The sequence below is a fragment of the Chionomys nivalis genome, chromosome 26, assembly GCF_950005125.1.
Source record: "Chionomys nivalis chromosome 26, mChiNiv1.1, whole genome shotgun sequence".
NCBI lineage: Eukaryota > Metazoa > Chordata > Mammalia > Rodentia > Cricetidae > Chionomys > Chionomys nivalis.
The window spans coordinates 25,956,706-25,973,045 of record NC_080111.1 but is presented as its reverse complement, the minus strand read 5'-3'; the positions used below and the strand labels follow the sequence as shown (position 1 = coordinate 25,973,045).

The following is a 16,340-nucleotide window of genomic DNA, read 5'->3' as shown; positions in this document are numbered from 1 at the left end:
TCTCCCTAATTTCTGGTCATTATTTGGCTTCTCTGAATATACTTTCCCTGAGAAATTCTTTGTATTTGCAATTTCTGGATGAAAGAACAAAAAATTGTGTGAAAAATAGAGTTCAGAGATACCATACATTCTTGTGATTGATAGCATGAATAGGTCCAAATATAATTCAGCTTCTAAGGACCATGTTATGTAACTTTGCATCATTTGTACTGTGGGCAGGGCATTCTTATTCCTTGACTTTGAGCCCTGTGAGTTGTGTCTGCTGATGGGATAGTAACAGATATGATACAGCAGAGAAGTTTGGAAGGAGCTTAACAAGTTGTACTTGCATCCTGCTACATCTTGGGCATCACCCTAAAATCATTCTCAGGCTAGATCACTGATTACAGTAAGAAGAAAGGAGACAATTTGGGAAGAGTCGCTCATAGCTGAGTCTCTACTCATCCACTTTAAGCTGATCTTCAGACTGTATATTAATAAATAGTTGTGTTAAGCCACTAAACTTGGGGGCAGTTTATTTAGTTGTTGTAGCTATCTAATATACTTCAATATTTCAGTGATTGAATGTTCTATATGAAAAAATATCATTAAATACCCATAGAAATCAAAAGTTAAATTGTTAATACCATCCATTGATGAAATTATCAGCACCATCTAATGCTGTTCTCCTGCCACATAAAAGAAAAGAGACACAGCTGTTTGCACTAGCATTTGTCGGTCTTACCTGAATGGAAACACTGCTGTACGAGCCACCAATGACCCCTGCAATGAGCAGTGGCATGTTTTCTTGAATAGCATATGATCCATCAGGACACATATATTCAGCTTCATCCACTTTAGTCAAAGATGCCCTGACAAACTCCAACGATTGCTCTAGTGCGTAGGTATCCCTTGAACACGTATCCAAAATGTGAACACCCAGCTTCACTCCTGGTAGCAAGTAATCGTCTTTGTTGATTTCATCAATAGCAAACAACATGGCTTCCAGGCGTTGGATACCGCGGTCTTCATTGATTCGCCCACACTCTTCAGTTCCAGTGCCCTTTTCATTAATAGGAAATAAACCACCCAAGACAAGGTCACCTTCTATTTTAATTTCCCTCCTCATAAAGTTGTGATCCCCGAAAGAGGGTAAAAATCCCTTTGAGAACAAAGTTAACATAAGAATTTGGAGTCTTGTCAACATCTTCATGAATCCGGTTTCTGTATCTCTTGGAGATATCATTGGGTGAAGCCAATGTTGCCTGTTAGTCTTCTCTCATTTCCAAGTGGGATCTTTGGCTTGTCCTTCAGATAAGGGAGGAGTGGGCTAAAAGAGCCCTTCACCGAATTCCTGAAGAGATAAAAGTTATATGAACAAAAATTATTTTTAAAAACAGTAATAATTATACAGATGTTTCTCACTAAGATCTTTGATGGGTTCCTAAATTGGACAAACCAACTTGGGAGCTTATTTTAGTGACCTTTATTGAGATCTTGACGATTATCTTCCTGTTAATACTTAACTACCTTTATGTTCTCATTACGCTTCTGGGTACACCTCAAATGAAATAACACCCTCACCACCCAGTTCCTCCTCCTCATTTCTGTGCCAACTTTCCTATGTTCATGTCTTGAACTACGATTTCAATGAGATATAACTCCAACACTGATTACTTATTGAGTAGTTTTAGTCACGTGTCTCTCAAACATCCACAAAGTCTGCATATAATAAATGTCCCCTTATATTTGTATCTAGGTTCTCAAGCCAGAAATCTGCCATTGAGAGTTCTGCCCACTTCACTTTTTTTCAACACTCTTCCAGTTAGCCATGAGAATGGAAGAATCTCTCTGGCCCCACCTCTTTGAAGCCACAGCCCCCTTTGGTACTACTTCAACATTTTGACATTTCTCTCTTGTCATGAGAGCAGTTCCCTTTAAAGTCCAGCTTCCTGGTACTTTCACCACGTGGGCAAAGGATGAATTGTTTTCTCGAAACACAGACTATTCTGAATTTTGTTAAGTTCATTTGTTTAGGTGTCAATTTCTGTGATGATGACTGCAGTCACTGGAATGTTCCAGGTTAGCCTCGAGTCTCTGCCACAGGTCACCAGGACTTCTTAAGACAATGATTTCTTTTCAGAGTTGATACCGGAGAGCTATTTTTTAATTGTGGTTACATATCAATGTCTGGTTCCTTTGATGTTGTGTACAATTCTCTTTGAAGTATAAATGCCATTACTAGGAGGCAAAAGATACTGATCATTACCACGAATAATGAAGATACAGGAATTGCTCTATAAACGCACATTTTTATTTGCCTAATCAGAGAGAATAATTAATTCAAAGAAGGTTTGCCATGTATCTTTAAAAATTACTGACATTTTTTTGAGTGTAAGGGAGTGTGACACCAATTCCTCAAAGAAAACATTATAGACAGCTGGAAACTTAATTGCCTTTTGAGAAAGGGCTCTGAGGAAAAGAGCATCTCAGGGGAATCAGCATGTGACTTTTAAAGGTAATAGCACATACAGGTATGATTGCTCGGCAGGTAGAGTGTGTGTGTGTGTGCTATTTTGTGTATCTAGGACTTGATATGCTCTTTACATATTCCATGACTATTTTGTGAAGTTTTACATAGAGCCATGACAATCGTATTTACAAATAAGCTATACTCTTAACACCCAGCATGGCAAAAGGCATAAACAGGGAAATGCATGGCTTTAATCTCATTAGCTGTCTACTTACCATGTGCTCTCCCTGTTTGCCCTCTTCCACAGTAAGACTGCAGCTAGCAGGCACAAAATAAGGGAATGTTTGAGAATTTTTATAGGCTGAGAAATTTTAGTTTGAAAATATGAAGTGGTAGAATATCTGTAACTTGAGGATGGATACAGTACAATAAATTATACTCCTAAGTATGTGTAACAGGCCACAGCTCAAACACAGGAATATTAATTAAAATATTGCCCCATGAAATGAGTGATGTATATATGAAGCACGAATGGACTTCATATTTGGATTTGGGTTCTATCATCAAGATATTGCATTATGAATCTGCAAATATTTTAAAATTTCCCCCAAGAATATGAAATTTAAAATAATTCTGGCCTTGAGCATTTTGGATAAGACATACCAACCACATACAATCAAAAAGAGATGTTTTCTTTGGAGTTGTAATTCACAGTGAAGTTGGTTCAAACAAAACCATAAGTGGACCTGCACTTACTTCTAGGTTTTTATGTCAACGGAAGCGTACATATTATCCTATTTCAAAGTTTCAAAGATTTACTTGACTCAGGTCAAATATTTATTGAATACTTACTGTATATATACTAGGCCCTAGTTAGACACCTAGAATATACATGCACCTAGTTAGCTGCAAAGTAAATAACGTTGTCTTGGTTATCAAGTAACATTCTTGATTCTTAAAAGTATGTTTGTATATGTCAAGAGTAACAGAAAAAATATTTCTGTTTTCGCCAAGTATTTCCATCAGTTAAAAATAATCTTGGAGGTAAGAATATCATGAATTTCCTTTAGTGTGGGTGTTATTATAAGTACTTGACCCAAAGACAACCTACTTATGCTGTATACTGTAGAAATTGAAAACTTAGATATTCAGAGTTCTAATACAAGCTGACTAGTGATTTCGTGCAAAGTAATTTTATTTAGGCAATATACTGTAGGCATCTTTAAGTAAAATATAATGTAGTCTAACACAATTACAATTTAACAATCAATTAAAATAATGTTTGAACCCACTCTCTTAGTATTTTCTTTTTCACCTTTTCCTTAAAGTAGAATTTATAATGATTAAGAGTAGTGTATAATTTATAAATTACTTAGCATTACTTTAAATGAAGCCCTAAAAGCTGAAAGAGAGAGGAAATTTAAAAAATAACATTGAAAAATAGATGAACATGCTCAATCCAATGTAAATATTTATCTCTGTGTAACAGCTTATCAGATTGTGAGAAAGGCAGAAACTGCTTTGAAGGCTCTGTTCATTGTAAATTAGAAGCAGCTTGGTCCCTAGACAAACAGGTTCCCTGCTAGTCACATTCTAATGCAGCTGGAGGATCGCAGCTCTACTAAATTCTCCATTCAGGGATGATGAGTGACATGTCAACTATAAACAAGCATGTGTAGGCCTCTCTGTGGGCAACCTGTTCAGTAATGTTTTATTAATCACTGCATTAATGGAATCTCAGAGGTTTGCTATGAATATCACCCCTGGAATATGTGGGCAGAAAACACTTCTGTGCTCTGGCTATGCTAATACGTATTTTCCTTTCTCCCCTGGCTTTGCCTGGGGAGTTGGTGTGGGAACTGAGACCCATCTTGATTCAATGAATGAGTAGTTTTTCCTGGGGAGAAGAAGAGGGAGTTCTAAAGTCTGAAAGGATTCTCACTTTTTCTAGGAAAAAAAAAAAGCCCTAAGTTACTGCTGGATTTCAAAGAGTGTTCAAATCCTGTCTGCCCAAAAAAGTTGTTAACCTAGCATACTCAATTTGATCATTGCTGTAAATTTTCAGATGCTAGATTTATAGACAAAAAAGACAGGACTCTTGTTCTTAGACTTTCATTTTTTTCCCTCTAGAATAATGTGATGCTGGAGCTATATTGCCATTTAAGTACCAGAATACATAACAATAACATGACGGTAAATTCCTTTTTCTTGCTGAGGGAAGGTGCTGAGGGAAGGAAGAGGACAAATAGGCTAATATCCCAGAGGTCTTTGAGAAGCTTTCATGGTTTGATATGAACTGTCCCTACAGACTCATTATGAGTGCTTAGTTGTCAGAGAAAAGGCAGACGGGCTGCTGGGAAGTGTTTGAATCTTGGAGGGTCTGACCTAATCAATAGATAGATGCTTTGATGAATTCATGATATGATGACATAATGGGAGATGGTAAAAGTATACGGTGGGGCCAGATGGGCAAAAGTTGGCCACTGTGGAATGTTTTTGAAGATTGTCTTGCCCTTCTTGTCTGTCTGTCTCATAGTATGTTGTTTGCCGTTAGGCAATTGACTAAGCCAGTAGGTAAGCATTCTACCACATGGTGTCCATCAGGATGCTTGCCCCTCAGCATACATGGAGTCAGCGGCACCAGAAACCAGTAGTGACCATGGATGGAAATGTCTGAGACTCTGAACAAAATTCCTTTTCCTCCCTCAGTTGTTTTGCTTGGGCATCTCTGTCACAGCCCTCTGAAAGTAAATATGGAAGCTATTACAAACACCTGACTATTGGAAACTTGTTTTTGAGATGGTCAAAACTGGTGGTTCTCAATCTTCCTAATGCTGCAACCATTTAATATGGTTCCTCATATTGTGGTGACCCCCAACCATAAAATTATTTTCTTTGCCACTTCATTACTGTAATTTTGCTGCTGTTGTGAATCGTAGCATACATAGTTTTGGAGATAAGGGCTTGCCAAAAGGGTTGCAACCTGGGGTTGGGAACCAGTGGTCTAAACTGTCTCCCTTTGTTGTCTTATGACGGTTGTAAGGGTTCCCTCATTCAGTGGGTTCCCATAGATTCTCTGCTAAGTTTATCTGGAGGATTTTATATTATTTTGTTTTATTTGAATAGCTTACTTTTTAATTTTGGTTCTTTTGCATATATTTATACATATATATATATGTGTGTGTGTGTGTGTGTGTGTGTGTGTGTGTGAGAGAGAGAGAGAGAGATGTTCATGTAAAGGCTTGAGGTTGAAGGTCAGTGTCTTCTTCCTGCCCTCTCTACTTTATTTATTAAAGCAGAATCGCTTGCTGAACAATGTCTGTATAGTCTAACTATTTAGTGTGTCACAGGGATCTCTGTCCCATGGGACTCAGCTTTTCTGTGGGTTCTGGGAATCTGAATTCTGGTTCTCATGCTCAGGTAGCAAGTGCTTTATCCACCAAGCTACCCCACCAGAGCCAAATAATTTGAAGTGAAAAATTGTCTTATTCTCTTTCCCCATTATACTGCGAACAGCTATCTCTTAATTAAGGATGATGCACTGGGAACTTTTGTACATTTTATAATATCTTAACACATCTTTACAAAATATTTATTAAATAAATTCCAAGTAGCACCTATGTGTCTGAGAACATGTCAGGAGATTTGAACAATTCTGGGATTCCATTCAGAGGGTGAAAACAGATGAATAAAAAGTTGGAACTCAACTAGAAAAATTTGCCACAAATAGTTCTGACCTGATCACTTCTCGTGTTAAACTATTGTTTAATGTTTAGATGAAGTAGACATTAGATCTGGAAAAGTTGAGAACATTTGAGAAACCAGGAAAGAACTCCTAATACTCATCTGGCAGACATTAGGAGAAACACTCCTGATATGACATGGACCAGGTGGAACAGCAGAGCCCAGATCTCTGAGTTAGGATTTGCGGATGGGGCAAGAGCTCTCCCTTCATTCAAAATTCTTGAGGTCAAGACTGGTTGAAATCTTACAGTGAATACAAAGATTTAGATAACCAAAACGTAGGTTGAATAGTGTGCATTAACTTAGGAGATCCAATGATCCTGACTCATTTCTACAGAACCCTCAGTACCCAGACTGAATTTGATATAATAGAAACATTGATGACTTTCAAAAGAGAAAACCCCATTTCTCTATTAACCTTATACAAAAAGAAAATTTCTTTTAAAAATGACATGTTTTTTTTTTTTTTAATCTTTTGAATTTAAGGAGAATTTTCTTATGAGGTAGCAATGGGATTAGCAACTGTACTGAATGTTTGCTCCTGCGGGTGGTTACTAGTAATTTACTTCCAATCAATAACATTATCTTAGTTGGGTCATTTGGTTGAGAATAGATGAAAGATTCAATTGCATTGCTTCAGAGTAAATTTTCATTTCCAAATACCAAACTACATTGTGTCTGCTCTTCCTCCTCCGTGTGTGTGTGTGTGTCTGTGTGTGCAATTCAACGCCTCTGTGTTGGAGTCACCCTAGTGTCGCTTTTTGCCATCTTAAGAGCTGTCAAACCTAAAAGAAGCTGCAATTTGCTAGCAGGAACACCGTGCCTAGAACACAGCTCCCTAGAAGCTGCCCCTCTATCCCTGCACTGCATAGTGAAGGGGCTGGACTGGAAGAAAAGAGCTTTGAGGACTTTTGACTGTGGATACCGTGATCTAAGGGATTGCGGCTAATAGTGTACAGGTTCCTTTCTCAGCATTCAAAGAGCTGCACAGTTGTGAACTCTTACTAATCTGGGCAAGAAAGAGAAATATGTGTCGCGGCGAGAAGAGAACAGACAACACACAGACACGGAGAGAGAGAAAGAGAGCAAGATCATAATCATGCATGTGTCCACAAAAATATTCTTCCCTGAACTATTCCTCAGTACACAGATCTTAAAATGTATGTTAAGTCCCATCTCTCCTGAGTGAAAAACGCTGACTTGCAATATCTGCATCTGACTTGCTGTGACTATATAACAATGACTAATATTGGGCTTGTTTCTTGCTGAGAATAACTATACAATTAACAAATTAACAGGTGAATTAGACCAAATATGGCCTTTAAGAGGAGGAAGTACAATAGGAGAGCCCTATGGCCTCTCTCTGGACTCTGCACAGGGGTCTTACTTTCCTGCCATGCAGTACTGGCAATTTTCCTGATATGAGCAAAGACTGGAGTTCTCTGACGCTGAAGTGGTTGCAGTTTTCAGGGAATAGAGCTGCGTGGAGATGGAGCAGTGCAGGAGCTTGTCTGGTGAGGGACAGAAGGGACTCCTCGGACTTGAGAGGGACATGCTGACATCAGAGGTCATGTACACTCATTCCTCTATATCTTCAAGGGTTTGGACCCAGGATTCCCTGCAGATAACAAAGTCCTACGCTCTTGGCTCCTTTGAACAATGACATAGAACTTGCATACACGATCCACACTTTCTCACACACATTACACAATCTCTGAATTACTTCTAATCCTAAAACCCTGCAAACAGCCGTAAGAGCGGTGTTTGGGCAATAGTAACAAAGAAAATAATCTGTATATGTTTGGTACAGACGCAATGGGCACAACAGATCACAACAGAAATGTGAAATAACAAATGTTTGAATAACTTCTAGAAAGAAATGGGGGAAGAGGGAAGAGGAGAAAGAGGAGTAAGAGGTAGGCATCGGTGTAGGAAAGAGAAAAAAAAGGCCTCAGGAGATGGAACCCAAAGTAAATGAAAAAGCATTAGAAATGGGTTCTTCCTAGAACGAACCACGTGCTGGAACTCACAGACAAGTGCTTTCAGTTCACACGCACAAACACGATGCAAGACTTAAATAAGGGGCTACATGCCAAATCGCAGCAGAAAGCTGACACTAAAAATAAATACTGTATTAAAATACTAGAACTCAGAAGTATGATATCTAATTAAAGATTTCATGGGGGAGAGAGAGGTGATAGATTAGCAATGGCAAAATAGTTAAGTTGAAGATGATGAAAATATTTATTCTAGCCGAGAAGAAAGGACTGAGGATAAATTGAGTAAAGTCAATCTTAGAAAATATTGGCCACACGTGAGTGTAATACGCAAAGTTTTATGAGGGGGAAGAATATAGAAATAATGACTGATGATTTTCCAAATTTAGAGGCAAGCATAAGATTTCAAAGCAAAGAAGTTCATGAAGGATAATTATAAACAAAACTATATGTTATCAGCAAATTGTACATTTACTATTAAAGCAGAGGATAAAGGGAAAGTTTTGGAAATAGAATAAACTAGTGCATATGCCCAGGTTGATAGTGTGAATGATGACTCGCTGAAAACAGCGGTTCAGCCCCCCGATTCTACTGCTTTTGAAAGAAACTTACTCATCAAATAAGACATTGAGGACACGGGAACGGGGTTACTTTTTCATATTTTAAAATAGTTTACTTAGTCGCTTGTTGTTATATAAAAGACTTATTAGCTGAAACAATTGACTTTTCCTTTGTAGTTTGACAACCTAGAATTCCTTTTCCATTTTTCTGGAAACTACATCATAATTTTTGAGAGATCAGCACACATGTTCTCAAGGAGAGGTGAGTCCATTCATGATCTCCAGGGAGCTTGCGATCACATGATTGGCCAGCATCAAGTGTCCTGATCATAACAATTGAGATGAGCTCATGGTGAAATCATTACCAGTTAGGCTAGTTTACCAGAACCAAAGAACCTGTAGGAGAAAAGCTTGTCTTTCTGTTAGAGTGCCTGAGAGGGACGGTGACAAGCCAGAGCAGCAGGCAGCCATATTATCCACACTGAGACATGAGCCTATATGAGAATAAACCCAGAAAAATACAGAGCCAAGATAAAGAAAAATGATGAGACTAATACCATTATATGCTGCTAATCTAGACTGAATTTCTCAGTTAGCCAACACTTCCTTTTCTCATTTCCCAGCTTAACACAATTCATATCATTTTACATTAAAAGATTCCCAAATACCATAGTTGGGGTTTGAATGAGAATGACCTTCATAGGCATTATATTTGAATGCTTGGTCTCCCCATTAGTGGAACTGTTTGGGAAGGGTACAAGGTATGGCTTTTGTTGGAATAGGTGTGGTGTCACTGGAGATTTCAAAAGCCCACAACATGCCTAGTCTCTCTCTCTCTCTCTCTCTCTCTCTCTCTCTCTCTCTCTCTCTGCCTGTTGTTTCTGGGTAAGCATGTATGTAGCTCTCATCAATTCCTCCAGCACCACTGCTGATTTCTTGTCTGCCTGTCACTGTGCTCCCAGCCACAGAAAATGGACTAACCTCTGAAACTGTATGCAAGTTTCCAATTAACTGTTTCCTATTACAGGTTGTCTCATTCAAGAAGCTTCTTCACAGTAATATAACAATAACTAAAACAGAATCTCTTTGACTTCTACTTCCATTGATGATGGAAAGATTGGTTCAGGTATGATAGGGCACACCCACAGTCTCAGCATTTGGGTGATTAGGCAGGAGAATCACAGGCTTGAGGTTAGCCTGGGTTAAATGAATGACATCAAAAACCAAAAGTGAATCCTAGAGCAGTGGTTCACAACCTGGAGGGTTGAACAATGTTTGCAGAGTGGTCACCTAAGAGCATCAAAACACACAGATATTTATTTTTTGATCCATAAAGTAATAGCATAACTACAACTCTGAAGTAACAATTAAAATAATTTTGTGTTTGGGCGTCACTACCACAAGAAAAACTGTAGAAGGGTTTCAGCATTAGGAAGGTTGAGAACCACTGCACGAGAGGAGAGTAAAAATTATTGGGTACCTACTGTGTGCTTTGTGTAAACACACATCACTGTTCTTCGTAGATGATTTATTTATTTCCACAGCTTTCTTCCCATTTCTTTCTCTCTAACTGTGCCGGTGCTGTCCCCAGGCCCAGCCTGGGTTTCCTGGCACTCCCATTGAGTTACCCTAAAAAAGTTATCATTCCAAAGGTATCTCTCCCATAGGTCATAACTTGAATTTTCACTTCCTGATTCTTCCTAATACAAATAAAGTTGTCTGTCATGCTTTGTGAATGCCTGGTTCTCAATGTCACAGGGCGAGAAGATGGCTTCCATGGCAGAGTGTATGGTCACAGGAGGAAAGTCTTCATGAAAGGGCTTTTGCTTTTCCTCTGCAAGCTTGCTCTTGCAGGACTGTAGAGTTACTGTGGGAGTGTTATAAAGTGATTTTCATTATTGAAAGGTGTCTTTTTTTACTTTTCCTAGATGTGCCCACTTGCCTTTCTGATTTCTATCATGGAATGAAGCAAGACACAACCCTTGCTAGATGTGGCCAGTTGGTCTTGAACTTTCTAGTGTCTAGAATCAAGAGCTTAAATGACTCCTTTTCCTTATAATTCACCCAGTCCCAGGTGTTTTGTTATCCAACAATAAACATGTTAACAAGTCATCTGATATACTAAGAAATTGACATCCAACATGTAAATACACAATAATTAACTTATTACCTACTTAGGGATGATACATTTTCCAAATGTATCAAAAGTATTGGCTTTAAGGAAAGAAAAAGATGTTTAATCGTGAAATTCTTAGTACCTCAGTGATCATGGGTTAGGCATAAGCAGTTAAGTGATGTTTTCTAAGTCCTTTTACCCATAAATCACCATTCATATTTATATACAAGCCAACTTGAATATATCATACAGTATGTGATTTTAGGCTTAAAATTACCCTTATGTCATCAAATATGCATCAAAGTGTATCAATCAAATATTCCTATAATAGTAGGGCATGATGAGTCATTTAGCATAACCTTAAAATAAAACTTACAGTTATTTTTTTTTGTTGAAAACTTTGGGAAAAATCATTATTGTGTTGTAGTTTACTGGTACAAACTCTCAAATGCCAATTACCTGTGTGTCTCCTCAACTCTGTGTTTGGTGGCATTTATTGACAACTTAAAATTGGCCAAGCTGGGAATATTTACAATACAGAAATCAACATATACCGAAGATCAGTCCTCCTATGACTCCTCGAGATCTGGCTGTTAAATATTTACCAGCATATAACTCATGATAAATTTAACAATGTGCCCTTTAAAGTAATTTCTAGAGACTCCAAAAGGAAGATGGTGGGGAAACGCTGTGACACAGCAGCTTGGATGAGGTACTTTAATTGTGAGGCTTATTCTCACAGTCTATCATGCATCTTGGTCTATATTCAATGAGCATTTTCAAAGGGAAAAGAAGGCTTTAGAATATAGAGCATTGGCCGGGCGGTGGTGGCGCACGCCTTTAATCCCAGCACTTGGGAGGCAAAGGCAGGCGGATCTCTGTGAGTTCGAGACCAGCCTGGTCTACAAGAGCTAGTTCCAGGACAGGCTCCAAAACCACAGAGAAACCCTGTCTTGAAAAACCAAAAAAAAAAAAAAAAAAAAAAAAAGAATATAGAGCATTGGTTCTCAAGTTTCCCAAGACTGTGACCCTTGAATACAGTTCCACATGTTGTGGTGATTGCCAGCCATAAAATTATTTTCGTTGCTACTTCACAACTATAATTTTGCTACTGTTGTGAATTGTAATATGAATATCTGATACGCGACACTCGTGAAAAATCCATTTGACCCACAGACTGAGAACCACTGCTACAAAGGATTTAAAAAACTCACTGAAATAAAACATTTGTGTAGGAAAGATGCCATTTGTAAACATTTCTGATGTGCATGAATGTTTCACTTAGTTTTAGTTGGCAACGATATGCAGACTAGGTTTATTTAGAAGGGAGTTTCAATGAAGGGATTGAATAGATAAGACTGACTTATGGGTATGTCTGCGGGGGGAATGTCGTGATTATTGATGTACGATGGTCCAACCCACTGTAAGTGGAATCATTTTCTGGTCAGGTGGTTTTGTGCTGTATAAGAAAGCTATCTAAGAATCAACCCAGAAAGCAAGCCAGCCAGTCGGGTTCCTCTATGGTCTCTGTTCCAAGCTCCTGTGTGAATTTTTGCTCTGTAATCTCCCCATGATGCTTTTGGTCAGAGTGTTTTAAGAGAGAAGCAGAAAGGAAACCAGAGCCTTGTATATGAACCTTTGTTTTGAATTAAGGAACAACTACCTTTCTATTATGTGAGCTGTGAAATTATATATTTTTATCCAGTTGGTGACATCATCATACGGCCCCCTCTCTTTGCCTTAATTTAGCAGACAGGCAAAAAGAAGATAACGGTATCACCCTATCTGATACTGTTAATTTAAGATTAAGTGAGGTAATACGTAGCACCTCAGTAGCTGTTAGCTTCTATTACAGTTGTTGGCAAGAGGCATAATTTGTCAAGGCATTCCACATAGCCAGCAAGATTCCAAGCCATTGGAGTCTAGTACTAGATAACTTTAGCCTTTATTTCTTCATTTATGAACAGATCCACCTAATGATAATCCTCTAGCATCCTGGTGGGAGGATGAGACATAGGGAACCTCTTGTTTTCCTGAGTGATGTGAGGTAGAACGTTGGTGCCAGAGCATCCAATAAATTCTAGACTCTTCAATGTTCACGGGAGTTAAATATCACAAAATGCCAGAAGAATTTGGAGATGAGTCATCCCCCACTGAAAGAGGCAAATGCTCACAGCAAGTTGATTCATTCATATCTTTAGAAAGTGTTCTCTTCCCTGTTTGTTGTGAGTTTGATTGGTAAATGTCTCCTGTAGACTCACCGATTTGAACACTTGGTTTGGACTCCAGTTGGAGGCACAATTTGGGGAGGTTAAGGAGCCTTTAGGAGGTGGATCCTTGCTGGAAAGAGTGTGTCACGGGGGCTGGGCTTTGTGGTTTTATGAGCCTGGTTTCACTTCCTTTTCCTTTCTTCTTCTTGGGTGGAGATGACTCCTAAGAACCAGCTTCCGGGTTACCATGGTCCAGTGTGCTTCTGGTGTCATGCCGTCCCTGCCACCGTGAGCTGCATCCCTCAGAACAAACCCTTCTCCCTGAAGTCGTTTTGTCTGGTTATTTTATCAGTGCAAAACAAAAGTGATGGATATGCTCTTCTTCTGATTTTCCTGCTGCAGCAAGGGTTTGGGGGGAATCAACTCGGCCCCCTTATTATTCTGGATAAAGTTTTCAATCAATTTCTATGCTAAGAATAGACCCTTACCAAAGATTGCTTAATTTCCATTGTCTTGTTATTAGGAGGCTCAGCCATTGTCCTGGTTAGGACTTTGCCATCTATGCATTTGGAAAGAGAGAGCCTAAACTGAGGAAATGCCCCGGCACCCAGATTGACCTATAGGCAAGTCAGTAGTGCATTTTCTTCATCAATCATCAGTGGTTAATGTGTCTGGGCTCAGTGCACAGGGGTGATCATCCTGGACATTATGTAAGAACGCAGGCTGAGTGAGTCAGTAACTAGTGTTCCTACTGTTCTCTGCTTCAGTTTCTGCCGCTAGGTTTCTGCTTTGAGTTTTTGCCGACTCTGCTCACTACTGAGAGCAGTTACAAGAAACAAACTCTTTCCTTCCTATGTTGCTTTTGGTCCTGGTGTTCGATCACAGCAGTAGAAGCCCTATAGAAGACAGCTGCAGAAGGCCTGGGCTCTGTGTCACAATGATTAGCTCCAAATATCTTTAGGCTCCATTCTACCTTCTAATCCACTTCCTAATACTTTTTAGAGAGAATTGACCCCTTCTATGTTGGCACACATACAAGTGGATGGATGAAGCTCCCAACATTTCCTTTTCTTTATTTTTATTTTTTGAGACAGGGTTTCTCTGTGTAGTCTTGGCTGTCCTAGAATTCTCTTTGTAGACCAGGCTGGCCTCAAACTCACAGAGATCTGCCTGTCTCTGCCTCCTGAGTACTGGAATTAAAGGCATGTGCGACTATTGCCCAGCTCAATATTTCCTTTTCATTCCAAGCTCAATATTTCATTCCTCAGCATGTCTTTATTTTCAAGTCTGGATACGGTAATTCAGTTGGTTTGCTTGAGGAACTAGTAAGACCTACATCATTTGATTGGTCCAAGTTGTATGATTCAAAAGAAAAGTTAAGTGTTTGGTCACAGTCTCTATCACAAAAACATGTTTCTGGTTATAAAATGAACACGTTTCTGCTTATAAAAGTTGTATAAGTTAACTGGCAAATTTTCTTCAAACCAGTTATCACAGCTGATCCCCTGAGTTCCAACAAACTTACACAGGATAATATCCTTTCTTAGGGATAGAGAATGAATCACTATTCATGTAACAGATACTTTTGAAGAAATACATGATGATTATAACATTTTGCTTTATCATTTACAGTAAATGTCAGCTTTCTTGTCTTCATTTTTGAATGGAAAATGTTACATCTTTTCAAACTCACAGGAAATCATTTCGCTTTCTTACTGATTTTTCTCAAGCTTTTGACTATAAATAGTTAAGTAACTATCTTACGGGCACATACACACGACTTGGCCAATGAGCCCAGTCCCTGAGCAGTGGAATGGGTCTATTTGCCTCCCAGTTCTTTGACTTTGCTTTTAGAACTTTCTCCTTTGAGGATGGTGTCATCACCTGCCAGGGAGACCTAAAAGGTAGAGAAAAAGATACCACATGGTGGAACCTTCAGTGGCTGGTGGCTGTCCAGTCCTTCTGTCTTTAGACGTATTTGTGTTGGCTTCACTTCCATTCCTTACACCCAGATTTATCATCAGAGTGCACACATGCTTAGATCTAGAGAGTTCTTCTAGAGCTTAACTTGGGCATGAACCTGATTGCAAAGGGGACCTCTGACCGTGAATCTGTTTCTGAAGCCAGCATCTGTTAGCCATCTCATCAAGACTACTTTTAGATCCAATCTCATCAGCTTGTCCAGATGTTTCCTTAACTTGTGCTTAGCATAAGACATTTGCATTTACTGTTTAACATACATATGGGGTAATAACCTTGAGCAATTTCCAAAGCCCTTGCCTACAATTCCTGTGAAATTGTTGGCAAAACTTTCCCAGTGATAGACATGCTGAGAACTGTCCATGCATCTCTTGTCATAGGCTCCAAGGAACCCATTTCCACAACGGGAGGGCTCTAATTTTATAGGCCCTACAATGGGATGCACAAATTTTCACCCCCAAAATAATATTTTACATGCTACCCAGAGGAAACTGGAGTATGAAGTAAAAAAAAAAAATCAGGCCTTATTTAAAAACATTATTTCTTCATTATGTAGAAAACCTGCGACAGTAAGAATTTGAAAATGCGAAGTGTCAGTTTATATTTCAAATATGAAAAGGCAGTATAAGATTTTCTTTACTAAAATATTATGGATGCTGGTTGGACTTTGCACGAAACTCCATACTAGTGTATTTGTGCTCTAAATGGTTTCTTAAATGTTTAGAGCAGCTATTCCTCTGAAATGCATTATTATTTATTCCTAATGCAGTCTTGACATATAGAGTGTCAGGACCAAGATGCTGTCTAGAAAACATGTGAGTCAAAAGAAGATCCTTGTTCTTTTGGGAGTTTTCAGTTGATTTCAAGCTAGTCAGTGAGCAGTGGGAGAGCACCCCAGTTTCGTGGGCTATGTCACAGGGCCCCTACTGAGGTACTGTCTACTTTTCCAGCAGCTGCTCTGCCTTTCATGACACTAAATCTGTGCTCTTCTTTTTTAAATCTGTGTATTCATAGGTGAGGCAATGCTTGAGTCAGAAGCCCCAGATAATACCCAGTTTGATTTTTGGTCTACTAGATTTTCATATAAATAATCTAAGTTCCTGAGGGAAGAGACTTACTCAAGATTCCTATTTTGGGGTCTTGCTTTCAACTTATTTATGGTCCCTTGCCATGGATGAAAATTTGGTCTGCACGTGCACATATTTGAGAACATATTTGAATGTAGCAGGCTGTGTTCTATCTTCTGGTATCTGCTCCGGTTTTAGCCAGGGACTTGCTACA

General features: G+C 38.9%; 1 protein-coding gene across 1 annotated transcript in view; it reads right to left on the bottom strand.

Moving 5' to 3' along the window:
• Grm3 (glutamate metabotropic receptor 3) overlaps nt 1-16,340 on the bottom strand; it is a 218,454-nt gene that overhangs the window by 97,420 nt on the left and 104,694 nt on the right. The window contains exon 2 of the mRNA XM_057758303.1: nt 725-1,333. Within this exon, the coding sequence (XP_057614286.1) occupies nt 725-1,225 (501 nt within the window). The 5' untranslated portion in view covers nt 1,226-1,333. The remainder of the gene's footprint in view (nt 1-724; nt 1,334-16,340) is intronic.